The sequence below is a fragment of the Melospiza melodia genome, chromosome Z (assembly GCF_035770615.1).
Source record: "Melospiza melodia melodia isolate bMelMel2 chromosome Z, bMelMel2.pri, whole genome shotgun sequence".
Classification (NCBI taxonomy): domain Eukaryota; kingdom Metazoa; phylum Chordata; class Aves; order Passeriformes; family Passerellidae; genus Melospiza; species Melospiza melodia.
The window spans coordinates 37740235-37765772 of record NC_086226.1 but is presented as its reverse complement, the minus strand read 5'-3'; the positions used below and the strand labels follow the sequence as shown (position 1 = coordinate 37765772).

The 25538-nt window shown below is 36.7% G+C and overlaps 1 protein-coding gene across 1 annotated transcript in view; it reads left to right on the top strand.

Moving 5' to 3' along the window:
• The window catches only part of JMY (junction mediating and regulatory protein, p53 cofactor), a 63665-nt gene extending 38844 nt beyond the window's left edge, over window positions 1-24821 (top strand). Inside the window, exons 5-11 of the mRNA XM_063180929.1 lie at window positions 400-565; window positions 3858-4045; window positions 11724-11810; window positions 14321-14416; window positions 15654-16200; window positions 17793-18103; window positions 21331-24821. Coding sequence (XP_063036999.1) covers window positions 400-565; window positions 3858-4045; window positions 11724-11810; window positions 14321-14416; window positions 15654-16200; window positions 17793-18100 — 1392 coding nt within the window. The 3' untranslated portion in view covers window positions 18101-18103; window positions 21331-24821. The remainder of the gene's footprint in view (window positions 1-399; window positions 566-3857; window positions 4046-11723; window positions 11811-14320; window positions 14417-15653; window positions 16201-17792; window positions 18104-21330) is intronic.
• The last annotated feature ends 717 nt before the right edge of the window (window positions 24822-25538 follow it).

Here is a 25538-nt window from a genome sequence, read left to right as displayed (position 1 = left end):
AGATAGTAGAATTCTAATTTAATTATGTACCTTCAGGGAATCAAGTGGTAGAGTAAAAGAATGTGTGGAGTGTTTCACACTATGCACTGTATGACTTGACACTTGACAGTTGCAAAGTGTAATTCAATGCAAATTGAAAATTTGCAAATTGCAGTTACACAATGTAATTCAATGGCTTTATTTCATTGCCATGTAGAAAAAAGTCAGTTATTAAAGGCATCTTAAAGTGTGTGTCTGATCAGGACATATCTTAGGGACTTGATGTGTTCAATTTTAACATGTTGCATTTACTGTACCGGACAGTATCTAGATGTAATAATAAAATCTGTGGTTTTGTTCTCATAATTATCTTGGAGTTGTATGGTTTTTGTTTGTTTGTTGTTTTCTCTTTTTATTTAGATGCAGAGCCTGAAAGGTGGTACAGAAGCATTAGCCCATTTGGACCACTTAGAAGCTGATTACTATGATCTACAGCTTCAGTTATATGAAGTGCAGTTCGAGATCTTGAAATGTGAAGAGCTGCTACTGACAGCACAGCTTGAAAGCATCAGAAGATTGATGTCAGGTGCTTCATTATTTCAATTAATACAAATCTGTGAAAGATAATTTTCTTCCTAGGAGTCCACGGAAGCCTGTGGGAGTGAAATGAGAACAGATTCTTTGGCATGTGAAGAGATGCAAAAGTACTGTTAAATTAAAATTTACACCTGTTTATAAGGCATATACATACACATAAAGGAGTTCTGGTATGGTTCTCATTGCCTGTATTTGGAAATTTGCATATAAGATATGCAAACTATGTATGCTTGAAGAACTAAGATGAGGGAGGAGGAGATGCCTTAATTACTGGACTTGTCTGAAAATACGCAATATGCATTGATATTGCTCATTTTTTGAAAGTGATGGGTTTTCAAAAGCTATATCTGCAAATGGGATTCCTTTTGCTACACTTGAAGCTCATATTGTTATCTCAGATTCAGAGCAGCAATGAAAACCTTATGCTTCCAGAACTATCCTACTACATCTCATGTACTTAGAAACTGTGGAAAGAGTACATGTAAATCATACAGCATTTTTCAATCCAGTTCTGTCCTTTAGACCTTTTTATTTTTAATGTTTGTATTTAAGCAAGCCTTGTTTTGCTGTTTTTAAGAGTGTAGGGGTTGAATAAAAAAATTTGCTATGGATAGAAAATTGTCCTAAGAGAAGTTTGAAGCTGGGTTGTATTTTGAGTTGCCACTGGAAAAGGAGAAAACAAAGGTATCACAGATTTGTCTCACTGTAACAATTATCTCCACCTTTATGGCTTCTGATGGAAACAACTATAACTGTATGCTTGGAACATAAGTGTTGGAAATTTTGTAAATGAGTTACAGAAATGTGGCAGCTTTGACTGGGTAGATAATTAGTGCTTTTGAGGTAGATAGATTTTGGACTGTGAACTCAGACATGTAGTTTTGGTACTGAAGATGTCTGCTCATTTATGAACTGAAAGAAGTCCCCTGAATGGGAGATAGAGAAGACGTGTATCAAAATCCTTTGTCTTTGGTGTAGTAATAGTAAAACATCTGGGCTGTCAGAGACTAAGCTGTAAAAATGTCACAGGGCAATATAATTTGTTATTCATGTTTTCTCCAGAAATCTCAGAAAAGACCTCAGCCCACCCTAATCCAAAATAAAACCCTCAGACACCTAAACCATCACCCTATTCGTTCCCTCATGGCAACAAAACAGTTCACCATTCTGGCTTCCTTTGCTATTTTAAATTTGTAAGATACTGCTTAATAATAAATCCAAAACTATCCCGTAGGACAGAAGATGAAAAATACAGTTCCTAAATGTCTGGGAATTGTTCAACACGTGAAATTACCTTCTCAGGCTTTCCTTAGGTAGATAGAACAATTAATGTGAAAAATAATGTGATGTGCAAGTGACTACATATGTTTCAGACTATTCAATACCAAATCTGAATTCAAGCATCTAAAACATTTAGTGGTCTTTCAATATGTGTTGTTTCCTATGACATCAAAAGAAAAGCATGGACTGTTAAACTTTATTTTTGAAGTGTGCTGTGATAGTCAAGTAAGAGACTTTGATTTTGCACATCTGTATGATTTGAAATTTCATGTGTGTAAGCCGAGTAGATGCTGTTGCTTCTCTCTAGTCTCTGACTGTAGTGGTTCTGCAGAGATAATTCAGAGAATTCTCGACTGATGTTTTGAGAGCATGGTTTGAATTTACTGCAGTTGGCTGTGACCTAGAGGAACATCTTCGTAATAGATACATCTTTGATAATAGATTGTCATATTATGAGCAGCACTAGTCATTAAGCAAATACCTGCATTGAAATTGAAAAAACATGACTTTGTTAGGTAGAATTTACAATTTATGTTACTCGTATGAAGTATGAGTATATTCTTGTCAAAACGGTTTTGTGATGAATGAACTTCTATATTTCTGGTTTTAACTTTGCGTTAAAGTCCTGTAAAGCAAAATTCAGGTGTAAATTCTCCCATTTTATAACTGCATGGTGAAATATAATTATCAGACATGAGTCTTCTTCTTACTCAGTGGTATCTCAAAGGCAGTTCCAGTGACTTGACAGTTACATGTTGGTGAAGTGTTACAGGGTTTTTATTTTTTAAGTGTGAGTGCTGAAGTAAAGGGACTGTTTGGTATATTTTATTAGCTTTTCTTTTAAGGTGAATATCTTGCTGTGCTTTATTGTCTGGTCCTGCCATGGCTTCTGCTGAGCTGAAATCAGCATGGCAGTCGGAATTCTGGTTGCAGCAGAGACTGTACACACAAATTACATGAAGTGACAACTTCATGACAACAGCTTTTAAAATGGACTCTGTACTGAGGAAAATCCTGTGCCTTTCCCCAAATAATCAATTAGCTGAGGTAGGAGAAATTACAGTCCTTCTGAAAGTAGTTGAAAAAAAAGTTTGATGTTGCTGTGGAATAGACACTTTACAGACATGCCACCTGCATCTGCCCGTTTCAGACAGCAGTAATGCATTTCCTTCTTGCTGTATGACAAATATATCCTACTTTGTATGCCAGTGGAATAAGAATAAGAGGTCTTCACTGCTTCTTCATCCCAACATCTTCAAGGATTTATAATCACCACACTTTCCTTCTTGGCAAGAGATGAGAAGGCAGCATTTAAAGATGAGCTCAGTGTTATTCCAAATGCTTCACTCAGGAAGCTAAAAATCATGAGTGTTGATAAAACTATTAGTAATTACCTCCTTTTCAGGCCTATAATGCTTTGAAGGATTGCCTTGAAATTGCCCTCCCTCCCAGGAGTGGTGACTGGGACATCAAAAACCTGTGGGAGGATTTTTGGTGTCGTGTTGTGTGAGTCCCTTACATGAAATTACAAGTTGGTTGTAACAGAAGAATCTCATACCGAGGACTTCAGATAGTCTTGTCTATCCTGAACTTCATGGTGAAGACTGGAGAAAATTGCTACACACCTTGGGTCCCTTGTGAGACCCAAAGACATGCATGGGCATTGTGTTCAAATTAGGCTACACATTATAGCTGTATGTTTAAAATTGCATTTGTGTTTTAATACTCTGAGCTTGCCTGAATAGCAGGCTGAGCTTCACTGGTATTAATTTCTGTCCCTCATAAAGACCTTAAAGCTGCACAGTGCCTTGCTGTGTAATGCTTTTCCTCTGACCTATTGATTTTTGGTAGTAGTCCTCTGAAAGGGCTGTGGCATTCTTCTGCATCATATCTTGCAAGTCAGTGGGAAGGTTGTTGTTGAAGAATACAAAATGTTAATCAAATGCAAACCATTGATTTGATTTTTTTATTTTTTTTTATTGCTGACATCTTTAAAACAGAGAAGAGAGATGAAGTGGTGTATTATGACACTTACGAAAGTATGGAAGCCATGCTTGAAAAAGAGGATATGGCAACATCTGTACACTTGCAAAAAGAGGAGCTGCAAAAGTTACAACAAAAAATCCGCCAGCTGGAAGCAAGGCGTGGACGTATTTCAGCCAAGAAAGCCTACCTCAGAAATAAGAAGGTACTGTTTAATTGCCTTTTTTTTAAACATAATTAGCAAATTTAATAAAACTTCAAAAGGTTTCCTTGCAGATACAAATTTTCCAGAACTCTTGTGGGTTTCGTTCAATGTTTGCTAAAAGTTGTTTTGCAGAATACAAAATAAAATAGCATGTATTATTATATTGATACATTTAAGATTCTGTTTACCTTTCTTGTAGCTGTAAAGGAACCTTCAATTACTTTGAAGTCAACAAATAGAAATAAGTTTATTAAATAATCAGAATACTTTTGTGCAGGAAGTCCATGCTAGAATGAATGTTTTTAGGGACATTAAAAGTATCGGCATAGTTTTGTATATGTTTGCCGGAAAGAAATTTCAAGTGTGTTTCTCACTAGTGAATTCTATTTTCATTCTCTTACCATCCTTTTAAACTTATGTCATGTGTTGTTGATACTCTGTGTTTGGCAGATCTATATGAAATGCGGTCTGTATTCTTAATTTATAATTCTGGGTGTGCTATTTAGGTCAAAGTTTTGGGAGACCATTGTAATAATTGTTAGAAAATCAATTCCACCCCACACTATGTGCTGTAAAACTATGCAGAAATGTCAGTTGACAGGCCTCATTCTGGTTTAGAGTGATTGGTCAGTTTGGTTGTGTGTTTGCAGTCATGCCCTTTATGTGAAAATGACCCCTTCATATAAAGAGTTCTAGCAGATTGACAGTAAACCATTCAGGTTTTGCCTTCCCTTCATAACTAATATATCTATTTCTGTATTGTCATGGTTTGACACTGGCACAATGCCAGTGGCCCCATGAAAATTCCTTCTCCCTGGTGTTTACTGTGAGATGGGACCAGGAATAGAGCAAAGCAGGCTCCAGCTTAGGAATAGAAGGAAAAAAACTTTATTAACCTACAATATATAAAAGAAACACACAAAACTCAGGATGAAAGCCTTCCAAACATTCCTCCTTCTCCCAAGCAAGTTCCCAATGCGTCACAGTAAGACAAAACCTTGGACTCTCGTTCAGTTGCCACGCCTCAGATCACCAACTCTCAGTCCATCAACACCCTTCAGGTAATCAATTCTCAGTTCATGAAGAGGAGTCCTTCTTGTTCCCGTGTCACTCATGGCACCACCTGGAGAACATCTGCCATCGTGACCTCTTCTGTCCATGTCCAGTGCTCTCACCGCTGCACATGGACCAGAGCTGCTTCTAGGATTTTCCTTTTAAGGATGCTTTGTCCAGTTCCAAAAAGAGCACAGTCTCTCACTTTTGGGACACCGTCCCCCCCAGATTTCACCCCCTGGGGCTGAGAGGTCTCAGTACTGAACTCTGTTGCCTCTCAGCCACTGCCTCCCCCTGGATATAGTCTCTGTGTCACAGGAAACATGGTTCTGTCCATGGCTATACAAGAAAAGTCCAGTTAAGGCCACTCCATCATTTCCTGCCCCCTAGTATTCTTCTCTACTCATTCAACTGCAGGAGGATCAGCATTTGCAAGGTTTCCGTCATCCGAGAAAAGGGTTAAAAATCTCAGGCTCTGCCTGTCCAGAACTCCCACGGCTACCGGGCACCCCCCCTTCTCCTTCTCGCAGGTCCTGCTGTCAGATTTCAAGGTGGCACCGGCACAGACACCGGCTTTCTCTCTCTCCCCGCCTCCCTCTCTCTCTCTCCCTCTTCTGGGGGCGGAGTGGGGAGAGGGTGGCTGCCCGATGCCTCTTGGCGCTCTTCCACTCTTCCATCCTCAGGGCCAGGCTCACCTCACCCTGCCCAGCCGCAGCAGCTGGGCACGGGGGAGGTCTGAGCTCTTTCCCCACCGGAACCCAAGAGAGATTTTCCTGGGAGTTCTCTGCTTTTAACCCCGGTATTCTCAGAGGCGTATCCATGTCCCCAGTGGCCACACCAGGTGCCAATATTCAAATCTGAGCACCTATTGGTTTGACCACAGCATCCCAAAAAACTCGCTTCCTCTCAAACCATGACATGTATCTAAATCTGAAGCATAACAGAGCAAATGAAAAGCTGTTTATATATAATTTTATGTATTTTATTTTTTGTATTTTGTCAACTGCTGCCTGGTTTCTAGTTAAGCCAATATGGAGAAGACTGCAAGTGAAGTATTAGAAGAGAGGTCTCCTGTTAGCCGATTATGTGAAGTAGCTTGCTTTGTCATTGTGTTTGTTTTACATGAGTTTGTAAAGAGAAAAGGTATCAAGAATGTTGTTAGTATTTTAAGAGAATTTACCTGTCGTGTTACGCTAATGTACACAGGCTATAGTATAATTAGATATTTTCTCCTGGATATGAGAAGATATTGCTGGCACCTTACAAAGTAGACAAACCTGTTTAAAAGTGATAACCTGTTTGCTATTCTCTGCTTAACTTATTGGAGCTCACAGGTCAAGAAGAAACTCTGAAGCAGGAGTAGAGATTTTTTTAGCATGCCCATATATCTGTATAATGAACTAATCACCTTCAGTGGCTCATTTGTTTCAGTGTTGTGCTATGATAGAATACCTTTTTAAGCTGAAGGAGTTGGCTTTGGCTGTAGCAGGAGTATCAGCATGCCTGGTTGTGCACTGTGACGAGATGCAGAGCTGTGTGTGATAGTGTTGCTTTTCTGCATCTGCATGCAGGAGTGGTACACTTAGATCTTGTCAACATTGTGCTGGGATAGCTGTGGCTATACTGCTTTCAGGACCTGAGGTAATGTCTCCATGTGGAACTTGGGCATCATACTGCTCTCAGAACTAGTTCCAGCTTTCATACTTATGTCATTGCCCAGCATAGTATTCTCTGCAGTTGAGTGCTGTAGGGAGATACTTAGCCTCTAAGAAAAATCACAGAGTAGAACAATGTGTGCTTAAACTTACAGGAGAAAATAAATTACCTTTATTTGAGCAAAAAGAAAGGGCAGAATCAGTTGTGTGCCATTGTGTAGCACTTGTCGGGCAGAAAAGAATATGGCCATTTTTTAGCTTCTCACTGCTGGATAACACAGAGTCCTTCTAAGCTTTATGGCAATTACCTGGAAATGAGAGCTCATAGATTTGTCTCATTTCTTTAAGCAATCTTTGCATTTTCAATGGCCTTTCTAGTGATACTGTAAAACATTCATTAATGTTATTTAAGGTGCCTGATGTGAGTACTTGTATTTGTGGCTAAAAAAAGTGTTCTTGCTCTGAAGTATTGGTAGGTTAAGTAGGCAGAACTGAGATACAGATGGGATACAAAAGCAGACTGTAGATGGTGAGAATGAGGGCAGTGATGACTGAATGCTATGTGAAGAAAAGTGACTTTTTGAGGGTGAATATGGAAAGTACATACTGTGTGGTAAATCTGTGTCTGTCTCAATTAAGAAACATTTATAGTTGAACTGAGATGAGAGTGTGCTTATTGCTTTTCAGATTGTGTTCCTGACTTCGCGTGTTTCAGCAAAGTATCTTAAAACAGGCTTTTAAACTGGTGTTCTGTTTTGGATTGGGTTGGTGAGATTTTGGTGGCAGATTGGTGGGGTTTTTCCTTCTTTTTTGTTGTGTTTTTTTTTTTTCTTAAGCTTGTCAGTTCTGTAGATGAAAACAAAAGGTAAGCTATGCATTAAGTGGTGTATAGGACAGTCTTGCGATATGTTTAGAAATTACAGTCTTTTCTCATTATCAAGATTTTGGCAACTGAAAATGCCCTTAGGAGAATGTCTCCTTGCTAGCACCAGATATCAGGATTAAGGAAACAATAGGAAATTTTTCTCTGTCATCAGTTTTATTTTTTGGAAGAAGGTAATTTCATCATCCAGGTATTTGAAAATTTTTCTATTGAGGAGATAACACAGTGAAAGGGAATAAATTACTCTTTGTTGAGTAAAATGATTTGTAATTTAAATATAAGCTTCAGTGACTGTAGTCTGTATTTTGTTTTTCAGATATTCCCTCCCTAATTTTGCAGATGATGTATTAGTTTTTCAGAGATGTTGTCAAATAATCGTATGAAGCTTTTATTTAGAAACTTTCATTAAAGGCTTATTACAAACATAATTCAGTCATGACTCTTGAATAACTGAACAGGCATTTTAAAAATTCACGATTTTACGGGGTTTGATATTTTTCCACTGTAGTACCACGAGTATAAACTCTTCATTCTCTTTTTAATACAAATCTCTTTGCATTTGTTGAACAATCATTTCCTAATGTTCTTTTGTGTTTATGACAGTAAGTTATTAAAAAAAAAATTTTAATAGCAGTTTAACCTTTTTTCCCCTTACTTCTAGAGAGCTAGCTGTAGATTTTTCATGCAGGAAATTGCTATTGTTATGCCAGTCTACCCCCTGCTGGCTGCACATTAGTATTAATTAGATAATCATATGGAACAAGCAGCTGATTTATTAGGGAGCTAGATTTATAGCAAGGAGTCAAGGTGAAAAAAAATGGTATAGAATGTATCTCGAAAACTCTGAAAACACAAAGTTGCGATGAAATCAATTACTTTGCACCCAGAAAGATTATTCCTTATCACAAGCAGAGTGGGAGAAGCAACTGCTTGGTGAAGCTGTTTAGGGTGTGTTCATAATGTGTGCTTTCATCTAGGAAACTTCCTCACGTGCTTTTGTGCTCATTTAATAGGACATCTTTAGAAAGCCACATTTTAAAGCACAGCCTGTGCCAAAATAGGTGTTACGAAGATGCAGTGACAGGTGGGAAAGGCTTATTGGTATTCTGTTACTAACTTCTATTACAACAACAGCAGCATATATGCTTATATGAATGCTTATAGTAAAATATGGTTTCTGCACATGAAAAGCTAGCCTTTTAATTGGGATGTTAAAGCTGAACGCAGGGCTAACTGGAACTAGTTAGATATAATACTAATGCAGATCTCTTTTACATATATTCCATGTTACTAGTCTTACACATTGTAGTTCATGCAGTGACAAAGGTTGAAATGGTTCCTCAGCTCTCCCTTTTTGTCTCTTTAATAGAAGTACAGCTTGACACTGTGAAATCAGTCAACTGATTAAAGAAAGAATGAGTATTATCTTGTTGCTTTCCCAGTCCCATACAGTTGATCAACATATTTCTTGAGGTGTTGCTCTCACTCGACATAATTTCACAAGGAGGTGGTAAAATCATCCCTGAAGGTGTTTGAGAAGTGTCTGGATTTGGTGCTGGATGATGGTTTAGTGGTAACAATGGCAGCGCTGGGTGGACAGTTGGACTGAATGATCTTAAAGGTCTTTTCCAAACTTGACGATTCTATGATGTGACTGCTTCCCAGTGCTTAGAAGTAAGGACTGCTTTGCATGTGCAATAGACCTACTCATACACACAATTATTATGTTTGGTTTTGTTGTTTTGGTGTTTTTTGCAAGAGTTCATTGGTATATATTGAACTTATCATCTGCTGTAATCATCCAGTTGGTTTTCTTACAGCTGCCATTTGGGTGTTTTTAATTTCATCCTTTATTTGACGTCCCTTAATCTTGCCTACAAGTAGAACCCTGCATTTCTTCCTCAGAAATTGCAACCTTTCCTTTTTTTCTTAGACCATTTCTGTAATTAATTAAGATTATTCAGATTTCTGACCCTGTCCTGCAACATGTTTTCAGCCCCTCCTAATTGTTTTTATTATTTCATGTCAAAGAGATCTAATTACGTTGAAGTAAGTTGTTTTTTAAAACAAACTCAGCACTAAATATGTTTTGGTCAGGTGTGTCCTCTTTATATAATTAAAATATCTTTCATTATTGCATTTAGTCAGAAATGTTTAAATACTGATGCTAAAGTGAATACATTACATAAAATTGTGCCCCCTGAGTATCTGAGACATGTCAAAAAACCCAAACCATGCTTAATTTAAATTTTCTCATTATTTTATAATATTTGCAGCCTAAATGAAGAATAAACTGTAAACTAGTTAGGAGTATTATAGAAAGTTGTTTGGATTTTCTGTTAGTATTATGTTGCTTGCTGTGTTTTTGAAACGCAGAGATGAAGTATTTTGTACTTTTTCAGCTACAAATTAAATTGATTGACTGTTACAGGATTAACTCTTTTCACCAGGACCTCCAGAAAGAAATACAAAACCCAGATATGTTTGGCTGTATATATGTGTGGACCTGTTAGAGCAAGTCCAGAGTAGGTCCACAAAGATGATCAGAGGGTTGGAGCACCTCTCCTGTAGTGACAGGCTGGGGTTGTTCAGCCTGGAGAAGAGAAGGCTCTGGGGAGACCTCAGTAAAGCCTTTCAGAACATAAAGGGAGCTTATAAGAAAGAGGGAGAGTGCCTTTTGACATAGACAGATATTTTACATGGACAAGAGGGAACAGTTTTAAACAAGGAGAGATTTGAATAGTTGTTAGAAATTTCTTTACTCTGGGGGTGGTGAGCTGCTGACACAAGTTGCCCCAAGAAGTTGTGGATGCCCCATCCCTGGAAATGTTCAAGGCTGGGTTGGATGGCACCCCGAGTAGCCTGGTTTAGTGGAAGTTCCCTATCTGTGACAGGGAGGTTGGCACTAGATGAGCTTCAAGATGTCTTCCCACCTAAGCCATTCTGTGATATACCTCTGATAAAAGTGAGCCAGTATTTGCACAGAAATCTTTGCTTTAGTCAGTTACCTATATACAGCAGCAATATTGATGATTTTGCTTTCCTATACAGGAACACTGGTTCCTTTTTTCATGTGATCAAAGCGTGTCCATAGACAACTTGCAGAACAGCTTTTTCTGCATTTTTAAGCATCCAAAATAGTGAGGTTTCTTTATTCCTTTCCCTCCTTATTTTTGTGCTTTACTTCATCAGCTCCCTCAAGCAATGCTTTTAATGGCAAAGCTCTTTTCTGAACCTACCCAGAAAGTCATACTAAATGATACTTGAGAACCCCATCAGCTCCATGCTCTATCTGGAGTCACACTTCAAACTGCTAACATTGCACCTTCTTGCACAACTGTGAGATTTGTTTATGACTGTACGTCTGACTTTGTTCTAGTTCTGCGTGGTGTTTGTACCAGGTCTAATTCTGTTGCTCATACTGTCCAATTTCCTGGCCCTCAGTATCATCCAGTGAAGTTGTCTGTCTACTTGAAGTTTGGCTGTTATCCTCTTTGTCAGCTGTTGTAACATGGCCTAGTTTTTTGCTTGTTTGTTTTTAACATATTCTTATTTGCAAACAGTGCAACAAATTTTTGTTTTATACCAGGTGTTAGAGATGTGAACTTAGTGGAATAAATGAACATGCTGAATTGTAACAACTTGATTCTAGCCTGTGCTTTCAGAGAGTACATGGAAAAGATGATTTGATATCTGTAAATGGGAGACTGTCTATTTGCATAAACAGAAATATGTGGTACATTCAAGAGTTCGTTATTTTCCATGGGTGCAAATACGTGGGGTTAAACAAGGTCTTTATGAAGTGTTGACAGATTGGTGACTTTTGCTACTCTTATATTGGTCCTGTAGAACAGACTTTCCAAGCAGCTGTCACTTGGATCTTCTCTTTTGATAGTTAAAAATAATAGATTTGGGGTCATCTGACTTGTTTTTTTTTTTTCAGTTACAGTCCATTGTAAGTTAAATGAGCCTATATAAAATAGGCTTTGCAGTTTCTATTTTTCTACCTGCCATTTGCTAAATATGACATAATGTAACTCTGTATTTAAATTGCATGCTTTATAGGTTGTGGTTTGTGTCCCTGCAGGAGATCTGTATTGCAAAGCATAATGAGAAGATCCAGCAGCGTCACCAGAGCGAGAAGGAGTACAAAATGCACCATACTGTTCAGCTGGTAAGTTTGAGTTTTCTGCTGTTGAGCTTAGCCTGTCATTAATAGCTGGCATTCCTCATTATACATTAATTAGGGGAGCATTCAGATTGATGGCTCTTCCAAAAGATGCTGTGTATCCCTGACCTTTGCACCATGCACAATTTCTGTGTCATATTATGCTGGCAAGGGGGAGTATATAGTTGTGTTAGGAAGACATGGGAACCAAGCAAGTAGAACAGTTCTTTATGCTAGATTGACATTCTGAGTGTTTTGTTATGTTTATCATCATGTGCACATAAATGATTCGGAGCATCTCTGAATGCCATGTTAGCTATGCTGATAGGAGCAAGGAAATCACACGTATTTATTCTTGAATCTTAATAAGCTTGGTTACTACTTTTCTTTCTTCTACAAAAGCAATTACTGGAATTATGTTGTGTAAACCTGTAGTTCCAGATGGATGCTCCATGATTTTTTTATAGTCTTGTTGCAGAGAATAGACCAGCTGGACTCTTATCCTATACCTAATAGGCTTATCTTAAGGAATATTCAAATTTTGGACTAGGTCTTGGGAGCTGATATAGTATCAATATTTGATAAAGATCACTGACAAAGATGCATTGAAATCCAAGTCACTTTAATTCAGGCTTCAATTAGATTAGTGAAAGTGATTCTATTTCATCCTTATGCATTTTTAACATTGATATTTTTGTCCAGGAAGTCAGCTGCATAATTTATTTTGTGGAAAGGCTACTTGTCAAAGTCAGTATGTATTGGTATATTCTTTAAGGAATTGAAAAAAATTTTTTTTTTCATCAGTTCTTATGATAAGGCAGAGGAAGTTACTGTGTGGACTGTAGGCCATTTATCAGTCTTACAAATAAGACTTGACAAAGCCAAAGGACTTCATTGTCTCTCAAGTACTGCAGAGCTTTATATTATGGTGTTGCTTGCTTGAATGATATAAAGAACCTTGGCTAATTTTTTATGTTTGTGTGGGGTTTTTCTGGTAAAAATGTGACTGAAAAATTCTAGCATTACAGTAAAATAGGTTTTAAATTACTGGATTTCATTAAGAATTTTGAAAAGAGGGAGTCCAAATTTGAAACCAAATAAGAATTGCAATTTCACCATTTTACTTAAAAGTGAAACAAAACCAAATACACAAGTCGGCCAAAACAAACAAAAAAAAAAAAACCAAAAAAAAAAAAACCTTGATTTTGAGACTCCTTCAGGAAAAGTTTGGTCTGAATGCATATGTAACATTTAGGTACAGTGATAGAACTACTTTTCTTCCTTTCTTTATGTTTCTGTTCTAACTTCTTTGGCCATTGTTCTTATTTTCTTTTACCACATGCTTTTCCTTCTCTTCATGTCTTTCTGTTTTCTGTCCTTACTATTTTTCAGACATGTTCTCATCTTTTTCTCCCTAATGCATCTATACTTCCTTCCTTCCAAATCACAGGAGCTGGCTTTTTGTGAAGGACACCAGCCACTAACTGACTTATGAAAATGGCAGGCAGACACTGCTTTTGTGGTGACTGAATGAGTGTAAAAGGTTCACAAAAGTGATCAGAATTTTTGATTATGAAGATAAGCTTTCAAAAGTAATATTAAATGCTGTGAGTCATTTTAAGAATTAAAGCTACTGGTTTTGCTCAGGGTTTTTGCTTTGTGGTCAGCTGTTACATCACTTTTCCTGATAGCTTCTGAACTTGCCTGCAGTGAATTTCACCTTCTGGTAATTAGCTTCCATTTCCAGTAAATTTGACTGAGGAGTGAGTGTTTGTTTCAAAGGTGCAGTAACTCTTGCTGAAATTCTGTAAGAAAGAGTGATTAATTAAAGGAGATGTACCCAAAGGTATGTTTTCTATGAGGTAAAATCTCTGCACAAGTAAAAACAACTGTACCAGGCATGAGGAAGAGTGTCAAACCTTTACTTAAGTGCAATTATGTAAAATCAAGCTGGATTAAGTAATAAAAGCTGGAGTAAATACAAACTTATATTTACTGTTGTAAATGTAAGGATGAAAACATTTACTCAATTTGCTTGCTGTTGGGTTCAAAACTTTGTGATGCTGAGTTCTGTGAATTCTTGTACTTTGAGAATACTAATACAGCTTGTTTAAATGGACAGCCTTGTGATTTGGACAGTCATTTTGTTATTAGAGTGAGGGGGAAATGATACTGCTTTGCTCTCTGGCTAATTTATATAACTTTAATTCAGTGGGACATCTCTAAGTATAGCATTCTGTCACTTGTTATTTCTCATGTCTCAAAGTAACAAGTCTACCAAGTGTTCCTGTTCGAGATTGAAACATTTTTTCCTGTTTTGCATTTCTTTGACAAAACAAACCAGGAAATGTATACTATTTTTTAAGGGGAAGTCAGAGGCAAAATTTTGAGGTTATGTTCATTTGAGAAGTATCTTTTTAAGTAACTTTTCACATTTAGAAGAAGAGGTTTTTTCCTATTGAAGCTGAATAAAGCACCGGATGTAATATTTACATGTCTTCCATATATTTTCTCAGAAACGAGATCAGTTGCAAGATGAAGAGGAAAGAAAGAGCTCCTGGGTTAGTCAGGAACGACAGAAAACCCTGGACAGACTTCGTACATTTAAGCAGGTAACGGAAGAATAGTTTTTCTTTTCTGGCTGTTTTTTTTCCTAAAGAACTTCTCACTCATTCCAGTAGTGGCATTCACTTTCCTATTAGTGATTCTTTTTCATTGTATAATTAACTGGCCTTTGGAAAATTCCCAACAAAATATGGCATTGGTGGTAACAGATTCCTCTAGCTGTTGCATTCCCAGTGCCATAATAAGGTTCTATTTACTCTTGCACCTATACCTTGTGACAAGACAATTGGCAACTATTCCTGAGAAGTATAATCTAAACAGTACTTCCCACAAAGAGCATTGTCATCTGACCTGGCCCCCTGCTGCTGATTGCTAGAATACCTGCCCCTTCTTATTACAATGGAGGCATCAGAAAGTGCATAGAAGGTGGAACGAAGGGGAAAAGGAATAAGGAAAGGACTGAAAGTGAAAGAAAACAGAGACTGTATTAATTGGTGAAGACTTTTTGTTGTATACATTAAAAAAATAAAGGTATGAGAAGTTTCTTTGCTGGGAAGTTGTCTTCTTCAGTGGTATTTCAGAGTTACATTCATGTCCTTATTGTTTGCAAGGCTCTTGAATTTTGTAACTTCTGTAAAATGAAGCAAATTTACTTATTTTAACCAGCAATTGTTCATGAGCTGACTTTTTCTATTAACATACTAAGGCTTTAGGCTATTGCTTTAGGCCTTCCACAGTTGTACAAAAAATATTACCCCTGTCTTTCGGAAGCAGCTTAATTTTTTGCTTTAAAAAGACTATGGATGAAACTAATATGAAAAGACTGATAATGACGCAGCAAATTTAAGAAGTAAATTAAGGCTAAAAGTTTTTGATGTTCTCAAGATATAGCTTTTAAAACAGTTTGATTCACATATAAGGCCAGCGTATTAAGTCAGGACTGGTCTGCACTTGCAGAGGGAGCCATTGACCAGGTTTAGAAGAGGAAAGCAAGAGGGAATTTTGAATTTTAGTTTCCAGTAAAAAACCAGTTTTGAGTGTGTAATCTGATTCTTAGTAAATCGTAATTCTAAACTATGTATTTCACTGATTAGGCTAATCAAATCGTGGCTTAAATAAGAAAAAAAATTACAAATAATTTTTTGCATAAAGCTGGGGATATATTTGCCTTGCTTTTGCATACAGAGCAAAATGAATATTGTTTGTCAGAAATGACAGGTACATAAAATCTAAAATAGTCCATTGCAATCGCTTACGTAATTGTCCATACCTTATTCACTTTAGCGGTACCCTGGGCAAGTAATACTTAAATCAACCAGACTGCGGCTGGCTCATGCAAGAAGAAAATGTGCAGCCAGCTCAGTGCCCTGTGTTGAGCAGCCTCAATCTTTGCCAGCAACCATACAAATCCAAGAGAAGAGTGAGGAGGTGGAATTGGAAAAAGCAGTTCAGCCTTTGCAAGTGCAGGAATCCACAAGCTTAAAACAACTTCAAGATGTTTCCTTGCCTCCTAATGGTGTTACCTCTGAACTGCCCTGTGTTAGCACTTCTCCACTCACCAGTGACCAGCTTCAGCCAGAGACTGCTACTGGAGTACAGCTTCCACCCCCTTTGCCTCCACCACCTCCACCTCCACCTTTGCCCTCCAAGGAAGATGCCACCAAATCCTTAGAGAAAAGTGACAGCTTTGTTAAACGTCAGAGTGTGGAGAAGGGAGTCCAGCACTCTTCTGGTGTCCCACCAGCACATCTGTTTGATAGCAGTCAGCTAGTCAGTGCCAAGAAGAAGCTTAAGAAGACTGGTGATATAGAGGGTTTACAGAGAAGAAGAGGTAATGTTTTAATTTCTGCCTATTTAATGTAAAATTTGTTGTTATTAGTTTAAACATTGCAGTGCACATCAGTTCATTTTTTAAATTATTCTGTAGGAAAATGTATGCTGTGATTAATTTATTATTAATGGGAAAGTTGTTAAATCCTTTTTAGCTGAAAGATGCTGGCAACTAGGGCATTTACGACAGCGTGGCATACTTGTTCAGTGAAAACACTTGTGAAATTGAGTCTACATTATCCCATGTTAGACTAGATAGAAAATGGACCTAAATGCTGTTGAAAAGAATATTTATGTATCTACTTACTGCTAGCCCTGTAAATATTCTGTGTTTCACCTGGAGATGCAGTGTTCTATTTAATAACAGAATAACGTTAATTTTTATGTGGTCCTACTGTTTATTTTACTCGCATTTTATCTTGCATTTTTTTATAAAGCACCTATTGTGTGTACAGTTTTGTATGCACCATAATATGACAAATATAAATTCAAATCAATTATTCCTCTTAAGAATATTGTTCCTGTCTGCAGCAGCACTCTACTCTACACTGAGATGTTCCAAGTTTTTAAGTGGCTTCAGAAATTTGTCTCTCTATGACAGACAGGGACTTTACAATCTGTCCTCCCTCCTTCAAATGTGCAATACTGTATTCTTTTATATTTCTCTTTTCATTGTGTTTTTTCTGTCTTCTAGGCCTTCAGTAGGACAGAGAAAGCTTATTCCTAAATGCATAACAGGTTTTAAAAAGCATATTGTACAATATACAAAAAAGAACCTGGAGATACATACGTATTGATAAAGAGGTGCTGCACAAATTACATGCTAGTGTATGCAAAGTGTTTAAACTTTATTATGCTTTATTATAATGCATTCTCTGAGGTGAAGATATTTCCCACTCATGGCCCTTACAAGAGCAAAAGCCTGATTTTTTTTTTTTTTTTGCAGAAGACTAGTTTCAAAATTAGGGATAAAGAAGGGATTTGCCATAAAGAACTATCTCTGACTTCTCTGTTTTCTTTACTTATAAAGGAAGACAATTTTTATAACTGTGCTGGGACTAGATGCCAACAAATACATGAACCCAAAGAAGCGACAAAATGCATGCTCTTGCAATTGACTATATTGCTGCTTTCCTTGCTGGCTTGTGGAAATAGTCATGCAATAGGTGAAAATAGCCTAAAAATGCAAGTGGAAAGAATGGATCCCACAGTCCAGTACATAAGACATGTATTCATTACCTGAGTTCTAAAGTAAAAAAAAGTGATGCAGTAAACACTTTCATTATGTTGAAATCCTTGCAGTTTATTTGACTTTCCTGACTGCAAACAGAAAAGCCACATTTTTCAGAAAGTTTTTCTTCCTGATAGGAAGTTAAGTGGTTACAAAAATTACAACTGTCTGTATAAACCAGCTTTGCCCTGGTAATAAGGAAGATTATTTAGAAGCTAAAACAGTATTGGAGCTACCATTATACTTGTAGTATGGGACTATCATATTCATAGTATGCTGGCACTTTTTGGTCTTGAGGAAATAAAAATTTAAACTGATAAAATTTTGTGAAAATAATACAAAGGTCTTTTGATTTGCTGCAGTGAGTTCCCCGATGGATGAAGTGCTGGCTTCCTTGAAACGTGGCAGCTTTCATTTAAGAAAAGTTGAGCAGAGAAGTCTCCCTCCTTTTCCTGATGAAGATGATAGCAATAACATCTTGGCACAGATCAGGAAAGGAGTGAAACTGAAGAAAGTACAGAAAGATGTTTTGAGAGAATCCTTTACAATTCTGCCTGATACTGACCCTCTGACAAGGAGCATCCATGAAGCATTGCGAAGGATTAAGGAAGCATCTCCTGAGTCAGAGGATGAAGAGGAGAGTTTGCCTTGCACAGACTGGGAAAACTAACCTGTAATTAAGCTACATTTAAAGATAATATTTCTACAACACTTTTTTATAACAGTAGCAGCTAAGCCTCAGGTTGTGCATTCTGGGAGACTTAGTAGGAATGTGACTAAACTGTCTGACATCCAGTGTGATAAAAATGCACATATGAATTGAGCATCACTGACTTTTCAAAGAATTTAAGGTTTATAATAAGGAAAAGCTCTTTTTAGACAGTATGTTAGCCTTTTACTGTTCCAGTACTTCTGTTGAATATTGACAGGATGACTTCATAAAAAAGCTCGATTTTATTTAGTTAATTTGAAGGGACAGTTCCCAGTTTACCTAAAAAGTTTAAAAAGCAGCACAATCACTCTGGCACACACCTTATACTTACTTGCTGATTATTTCTAGCCTTGTAAAAATTGGGTATGTCTTATTTTAGACTGAGTAACTTCTAAGTGAAGGACAGTTAGGTTTGAATGCTGAACACATTGAAATCTTGTGGGTTACCCTGAGATTTCTTATGGCCTGGTTTCAGTCTCTAAAATCTAACTTAATTGAATTTTCAGACTGTAAACAGTAAATATACAATTTATACCTCTGCTGGTCATATGAATTCCATGAACTTGCATTAATACTAAGCTACAGTGCCTGAAAGTACAGATATCTGACTTCAGCAGATGAAATTAATGATTTCAGAACAAACCAAAAATCAGCAAGAGATCAATTTTCAAAATAATTGCTGCATCAGTAGCACAAAGATATTTGTGATTACAGCAGCAGCATAGGTTGCTTCTCTGTGGTGGCTCTCTCATGTTACACATGAATGAACTTGACTATCAGTGAAGGTTCCCGCTAAACCTAAAATCTGAGAAACCAGAGGCATGACAGTCTGAAAAGAAATTAAAAATCTGTTTAGAAAGGCTATTCAAACAGAATGGAAGACAAATATTTGTAATCCTTGCAACACAGTTAGCAGTAGAAAGAATATAACTTTTTTGAATGTTCACAATCCAGCATTTCTACCCTGGTTAGTTGTTAACATAGCTGGAGAGTGACTGTTGGTTAAGTGCTACAGCTGTTTAAAAACTGATTCTGACTTGGCACATCATCTGCTGAATGTTCTTGTGATGATGAAGTACTGTCTCAATTGGTTGCATTGGTGTGGTATTTTCAAATTTTAATATTTTAATTTTTTGAAAAGGAAAATAAATGCTGCGTTCAATTCCTCACAAACTAGCCATTGGCCACCCTAATGATTTCACACTGTTTAATTATCGCTTGCTCCTTCTATTCCATACCAAATGTACTGCTAGTTTTGGAGTTGAAACTCCAGGAGTGGGGATGTGCCTAACTCTTGCTGAAACTCCAAGTAAAAATGATTTTTCTTTCATGTAACTTCCTTCAGTCCTTGCATATTGAAAACTCCCACTACCACAACTCTTCAGAAATCAAGTGACAGCTATAAGAAAAGACATGTCTTGGAACTAACTTGGCTTTCCTAGTACAATTGCAATTGGACTGCAATCTCATTTCCTAGATAACAGATCAAATTTAAACATTGAGATTTGATTTTGATTTTAGTAAATCTGTTTGACTGTTTAGGATTTTGTTTGCATTTTTTTTTGCAAAATACAAAGAAATTTTCCAAGACTGACTTAATTTTTTTAAAATTAAATTGGTTGACCTCCTAAGCATTTTACACTGGAAGTGTGTCTTAGAAATATTCTGTGGTCATTGCCACACAATGTAAATAAATGTTTTTCTCTGCTATTTGCAGCCCCATAAAAGGAGTTCATAAGGCAGGTTGAAAATCACTGCCAGGTGGTCCCTGGTTGTTGTCTCTTTTTTACCTGTCTACATCCTGCTGAAGTCCTGTGAAATCATTTAGACCGAAAAGCAGTATTCAGTGTCAGTTCAGTGCCGGGAGTATGTGCTCCTTGTTCTTTACATATCTGAGGCTTGCTTTCTCTTACCATTGTTGTGTTTTATTACAAAAACAACCCTGTTAGGATTTTTTTTTAAAATTAGATTATTTAACACATAATAGTTTAGATTGAAAAATGGTTGTAAAGAACAGCTCAGAAAATTCGGGGATATTCACTTCATCAAAAAATAGCTCAGAAACAGCAGAGATTGAGATGAAGCCCTTGAAAAACGCAACTGAAAAAATGCTTTCCATATAGATGAGCATACTTGCTTGAAGATACAGACTGGTTTACTAGCATTCATCATAAAAGAGCAAAGTAATGAAAATCTGTTGTAGAAATAGCAGGCTGGTATTTTTTACTGTAAGGTTATCCACTTAATATCATGCTTTAAGACTGATCAGCTGGTTTTTAACTTGTGCTACACATGCCGAAACAGTAGCATAGAGATTTTAGGTTGAAAACATGTTTACAGTAGTGAGTTGGCACACATTTTTTTATGAATTATGCTTAATTACACATATGTCTGTATAGGCTAAGTTTAATGCACATATTTGCCTTACAAAAGGAAGGCTAAATCTGATACAGTGATGTATATTTCTTAAGTACCAGAAAGTTCCTTGATACATGTGAAGGAGGGAGTGTTAGTAGTGCTCAGTGAAGTGGTTTCATTAATTATTGAAGTTTGAAGACAAAACTAACAGTAACTAATTCTTGCAGGAGACCTAGTAATTTCTTGTATTTCCTGTTCTGTGAGTTAACTTCTACATAAAGTTATGGCTAATCTTTTAAAGAGCGGTTCTTTCCAGACAGACACTCTGAAACATGTAAAAAGATACTGAGGCATTCTGTATATTGAAGTAGCTGAGCAAGCAGTACAAATATGTAGTAGCTTCTGTATGAAAAATCTGAGAGATTACTGGTTAGCAAAAGTATCCTGAGAATATCTGCATATGAGTATATAACAGTGCACCATAGTACACTAAGAGTACTGTAAGTAATGCAGAACCTGAGTTCCTGTCAGTGGTGGACAAAAGTAACAGATAACAAGGGAGATTTTGTTCTCTGATGCAGTATTTTGTGCCTCTTCAAACTCTAATCTGTGTTAACTGCCAGTAATACCAGAAGGCAAAAAAAAAAAGTCCTGGTCAAATGCATGTTCTGGCTCCAGAGTCACTGTGTCATTATCCTGGGAGCAAAGAGAACCTTTGCTCAGTATATTGCCCTGCTCACTGTATTGCATATTAGAATTGCCTAATATGTTGATAATATCTGTACAGCAGTTTAGTTTTCAGATGTTCCTTTTTCTTTCTTTCCAAACAGGTGCTTGACAGCCGCCAACGTGTGAAAAGAAACCCCAGTTGAAGATTAACTTTTCTTCTGCATTTTTGAGAATTCAGAGCCAGCAGTTATGACCATCAATTCCACAAGAGGCTTTCTTTGGCAAAGAAATAGTCTTTCTTTGGCAAATAACTCAGTACTTGGAAAAAAATGGCCTGAAATGTTAATTTCAGGTCACTTTTTTCTTTATTTGTTCAAACAAATTCTGGTTGGGGCACAAAGCGAAGTTGTTAAGACATGCATTTTATACTATCAAGAATGCCCAATTATTAAGCACTTTTTATATTTGCATTAGTAATGTACGGCCAGTTAAGTGAGGGGGCCATTTTGAGCTGGGAGACCACTTGCTATTAGAGTAACTTTGAGGTTCTAAACCAGCTGTAAAATGGCCCCTTCACTGCACTGAATATCTCATGTGCTTGAAAATTCAACGAAATGGCTCCCTGCAGAGAAGCTTGCTGTGTAGCAGTCTGATATTCCAGAAAGAGAATTCCTAGTTGCACTACAGTAGCTGAAATTCAGTAACATGCAACTAAGACTTTTTTTCTTCTTAGCTTGAAGAAGCATACATCAGTATGAAAAGCAACAAGTGACCACAGCACAATGAGAGTTAAGAGTTGAATTCAGTACATATTCAAGAATGTGTTTGTTTCCATCATGATATATTTAGTAAGACATACTGCAGCACCTTTTTAGAAGGTCATGTTTAGTCTGACATCTTTTTAAAGTAGACATTTTCATGCTTTTAAAAAATATTTAGCTATGCTGAACCAAGTTAGTTATACTTTTATCATTTGTTATAAGAAGCAATATTTTGTAATTTCATACTTAAAAATATTTTTCTCTTTTGGTTTAAAATGGCTTTTGATTAGTCTAAGCAGCCTTCTTTAAAAAAAGATCAAAGCACTTAAGCATTCTGATAATTGAGTTGTGAAAATCATGCTATTCTTGCTGGTTTTCATTTTTCCCTTTAGTGGCTGCGAAAATGTTTGTATTTCATACCCAAAAGCCTACTGGCTGAAAAAAGTTTCTTTTGATTCTGACTGTTTTATTTTTAAAGGAGAGTTACAACTTCCTCTGCAGTGAATACTTAGGAGTAGTTCTAAACCTCATGACTAATGGCTGCAGGCAGCTACTCTTACGATACCACAGTACCAAGAGGTATGTCAATACAGAGATACAAGTAGCCTTGTACCACCTAAAAACCTCATGTGGTATTAAAAATCAGCCCATTACACTTCTAGGAAAGCTGAATTTCCACTAGAATTTTGTTTTTACTAGTGTAACATACACTGTGTTTGAGAAATACACAGTCCCTGTCCTTTGTGTTGTGTGGTCCATTCACTGTTCCTCTTTTGACAGATAAACTACTTTATGGGGATCTGGGTTCTTTTAAGTGGAGTTACTCATTGCTGCTGTCATGTAATGGAACACGTACTGTGTTAACATTTATAACAGGGGATTTCACGTCTTGCCGTTTACTTACAGAGAGAGGAGCAGGAGACCTTACCTTAGCAATAGGCTGTGTAATCTAAAGGAACCTCAGCTCTGGGACCCTTCAGTCTATTGAAGATGTTTTGCTGTGGCTGTCCAAAAATTAAAGCTCTGTCAAACATCTCGGGAGGATTTTCTTAACCATGTTGCCTTACTTATAAAGTTAGTGAACATTGATTTTCAAAGCACCTATGAGCAGCGTTACTGTAGAATTATATAGATTTTGCTGTGTTAGTTGCTAGGTCTCTATTTTTCAGCTGTGTGAAACACCTGATACTGGCTTCCCACAGGCCTAAAACTTCATGATGCTTTCTTCTTAAACTTATTCTCCGAATTCTGCGCTATGTGGTATGATTGTGAGCTGTCTGATGCTGTGTTCGTGCAGCAATAGCAGCACTTTCAACGTTCATCATAATCATTCGACACTGCCTGTACCATCAGCTGTTTTGTTCTACATTTGTTTGTACTTTCAGTCACACCACACATTGAAATCAAGGTAATCAAATAAATTTTTGGCTGTAGCACAAAACAGAACTTTGATGTGAAATGGTAATGCACATTATACATTTCATCTGAAACTTAGTGCTAAATTAAACAAGGAACTTCTATGTTCATTTTTTCCTATTTTCCAGCCTGCGGTTTCATTCCTTAGAGTATGCATACAGAACACTAGCAAAATTTCAAGCCGAGGAAAAATAGTGTAATTTTAAAATATTTGTGCAGTGGTTCCCTTGCACAACACGTTTGTCTGCAGTTTACCACTGTGTTGTTATCTAAATAGCTCCATGCTGTACTCTACTACAGTTTTCAGATATGTTTGCCATGTGATCTGTCATCTTTGCCTTGAAAAATGTGTGCATGATTGATGAAAATTACTCTTCTTAATCTGTTTCATATTTAGCTGAAATCTTAGATTTCTGTAGTAGCTTAGTCTCAGTAGAAATGGAGTTCTCATATGAGCATGTATTTTAATGGCACACAAAAAGTAGTTGTTATGCTGAGCATAGTAGTATGTATCAGTTCAAAGCTGCCATCTTCTATGTGGAAAATGAATGAATTTTTTTCCCTCATCCTACTAAAAAAAAATCCTGAATTTAAATCTCCATGAGTCACTAGATGTCACAATTTCACGTAATTTTCACTTTGATCTAAAAATTGTGCATATGTAGTGTATACAGGCTGATGCATAAAAGGTACCATCCTCTGCCATGTGAAATTTTCCAGTGGGATGGCTACTGCAGAAGAAGGGGAAAATTTAGTGTATTTATAAGAAACTTAGGGCAATTATGACAGTCCTGCGTTGAGATCAGTTCCTCCACAGCTGAGAAATGCTGTAATAATTGTGAGAAATCTTGGCAAGCATCACTAAGGAAAAACACGTAAACATGCGCAAGGAAAAAGAGCCTCCATAAAAAGACCTGCCTGTTGATATTTTTCATTTTATTGTTGTGGCTGCATTGTTCTGTTGCTAGTTATTTATCTTAAGTAGTTTGTCAGCTTTTCGGCTTTTTTCTATTTTTAGAAACTTATTTCTTTTTTGAAATTAAAAGTTTTACTATGCTATAACATCCAGTGAAGTAAAGATTTGGGATGCATAATGTTTATTGTACAAATGCTTATGTAAGGATTGAAAAACCTTTTATAAATGGGAACAAGAAACCAAATCCTCGGTTTCTGCTAAAATAACCAAAATGTAAGGTAAACAGCAATAGTCTTGTTCAGAAATTGAATTTGTATCAACAAGAATTTCATGTTCTCATTCATGGAGGTTTCCAGATCCTTTACAAATGACCAATAGTCTTACTCACTTTACTGTATTTTCATGTTAGTTATCTGTGTAGGGTAGATGAAGGCTTTTTTTTTATTCTTTTCAAACATCACTTCTAAGTTTTGCCTGGTTTTGTTTGGTTTTTCTTTTTTTTAATCTGACAGTCTGCATTCTACACCAGACACTTGTAAAATAAATTAGTATGATTATATATTGTGTACTTTTGTGACTGAATTGGGGATAGAACTCAACATACTTCACTACATTATTTGTAAAGAATCATTTTGAGTATAAGCACTATATTCTGTACTGTTTAATAATAAAGTAATGATAGATGCATTATTGAAGATGCAACTTATTGAGAAGAGGAGGCAGAAACATTATTGGTTAATGTTACCCTTATTCCATTTGTTGCACTGAATTTCAGGAGTGTAATTTGTAAATCAAGTTTGCTCATGCGTGTAATCAGATTTTATTTTCATTGTAATGCTTATGTAATTAAATTACCTGAATGTATTTCTGGTAATGATTTCATAAGCATGGACAATATGTTGTTGATGTTTCGCACTACAGAATTAATGTTAAGAACAAGCAAAGCTTCTTGCAAAGAAAAGGAGTAACAGAAGCACCTTACTGGGAGAGCATGTTGCATGATTTCAGTCTTCTTGGAGCTGACAGTAGGTTATCCTAAACTTGACTGCAAATTGCTCTTTGGTGTAATAAGCACATTAACATTCTGCTATCAATGCTATCAACACAATGGCTATTTTTAACCTATAAATATACTGTAATTTAAGTTTTCCTACAAAGTCAATTTATATTTAATTGCTGCCTAATACATAAATACTTAGAATTTTTAGGAGGGTCAAGGGAGGGAGGGCGGGCATGCCAATATATTTGTGGGAGGGGCTGTTGCATATATGGGTCT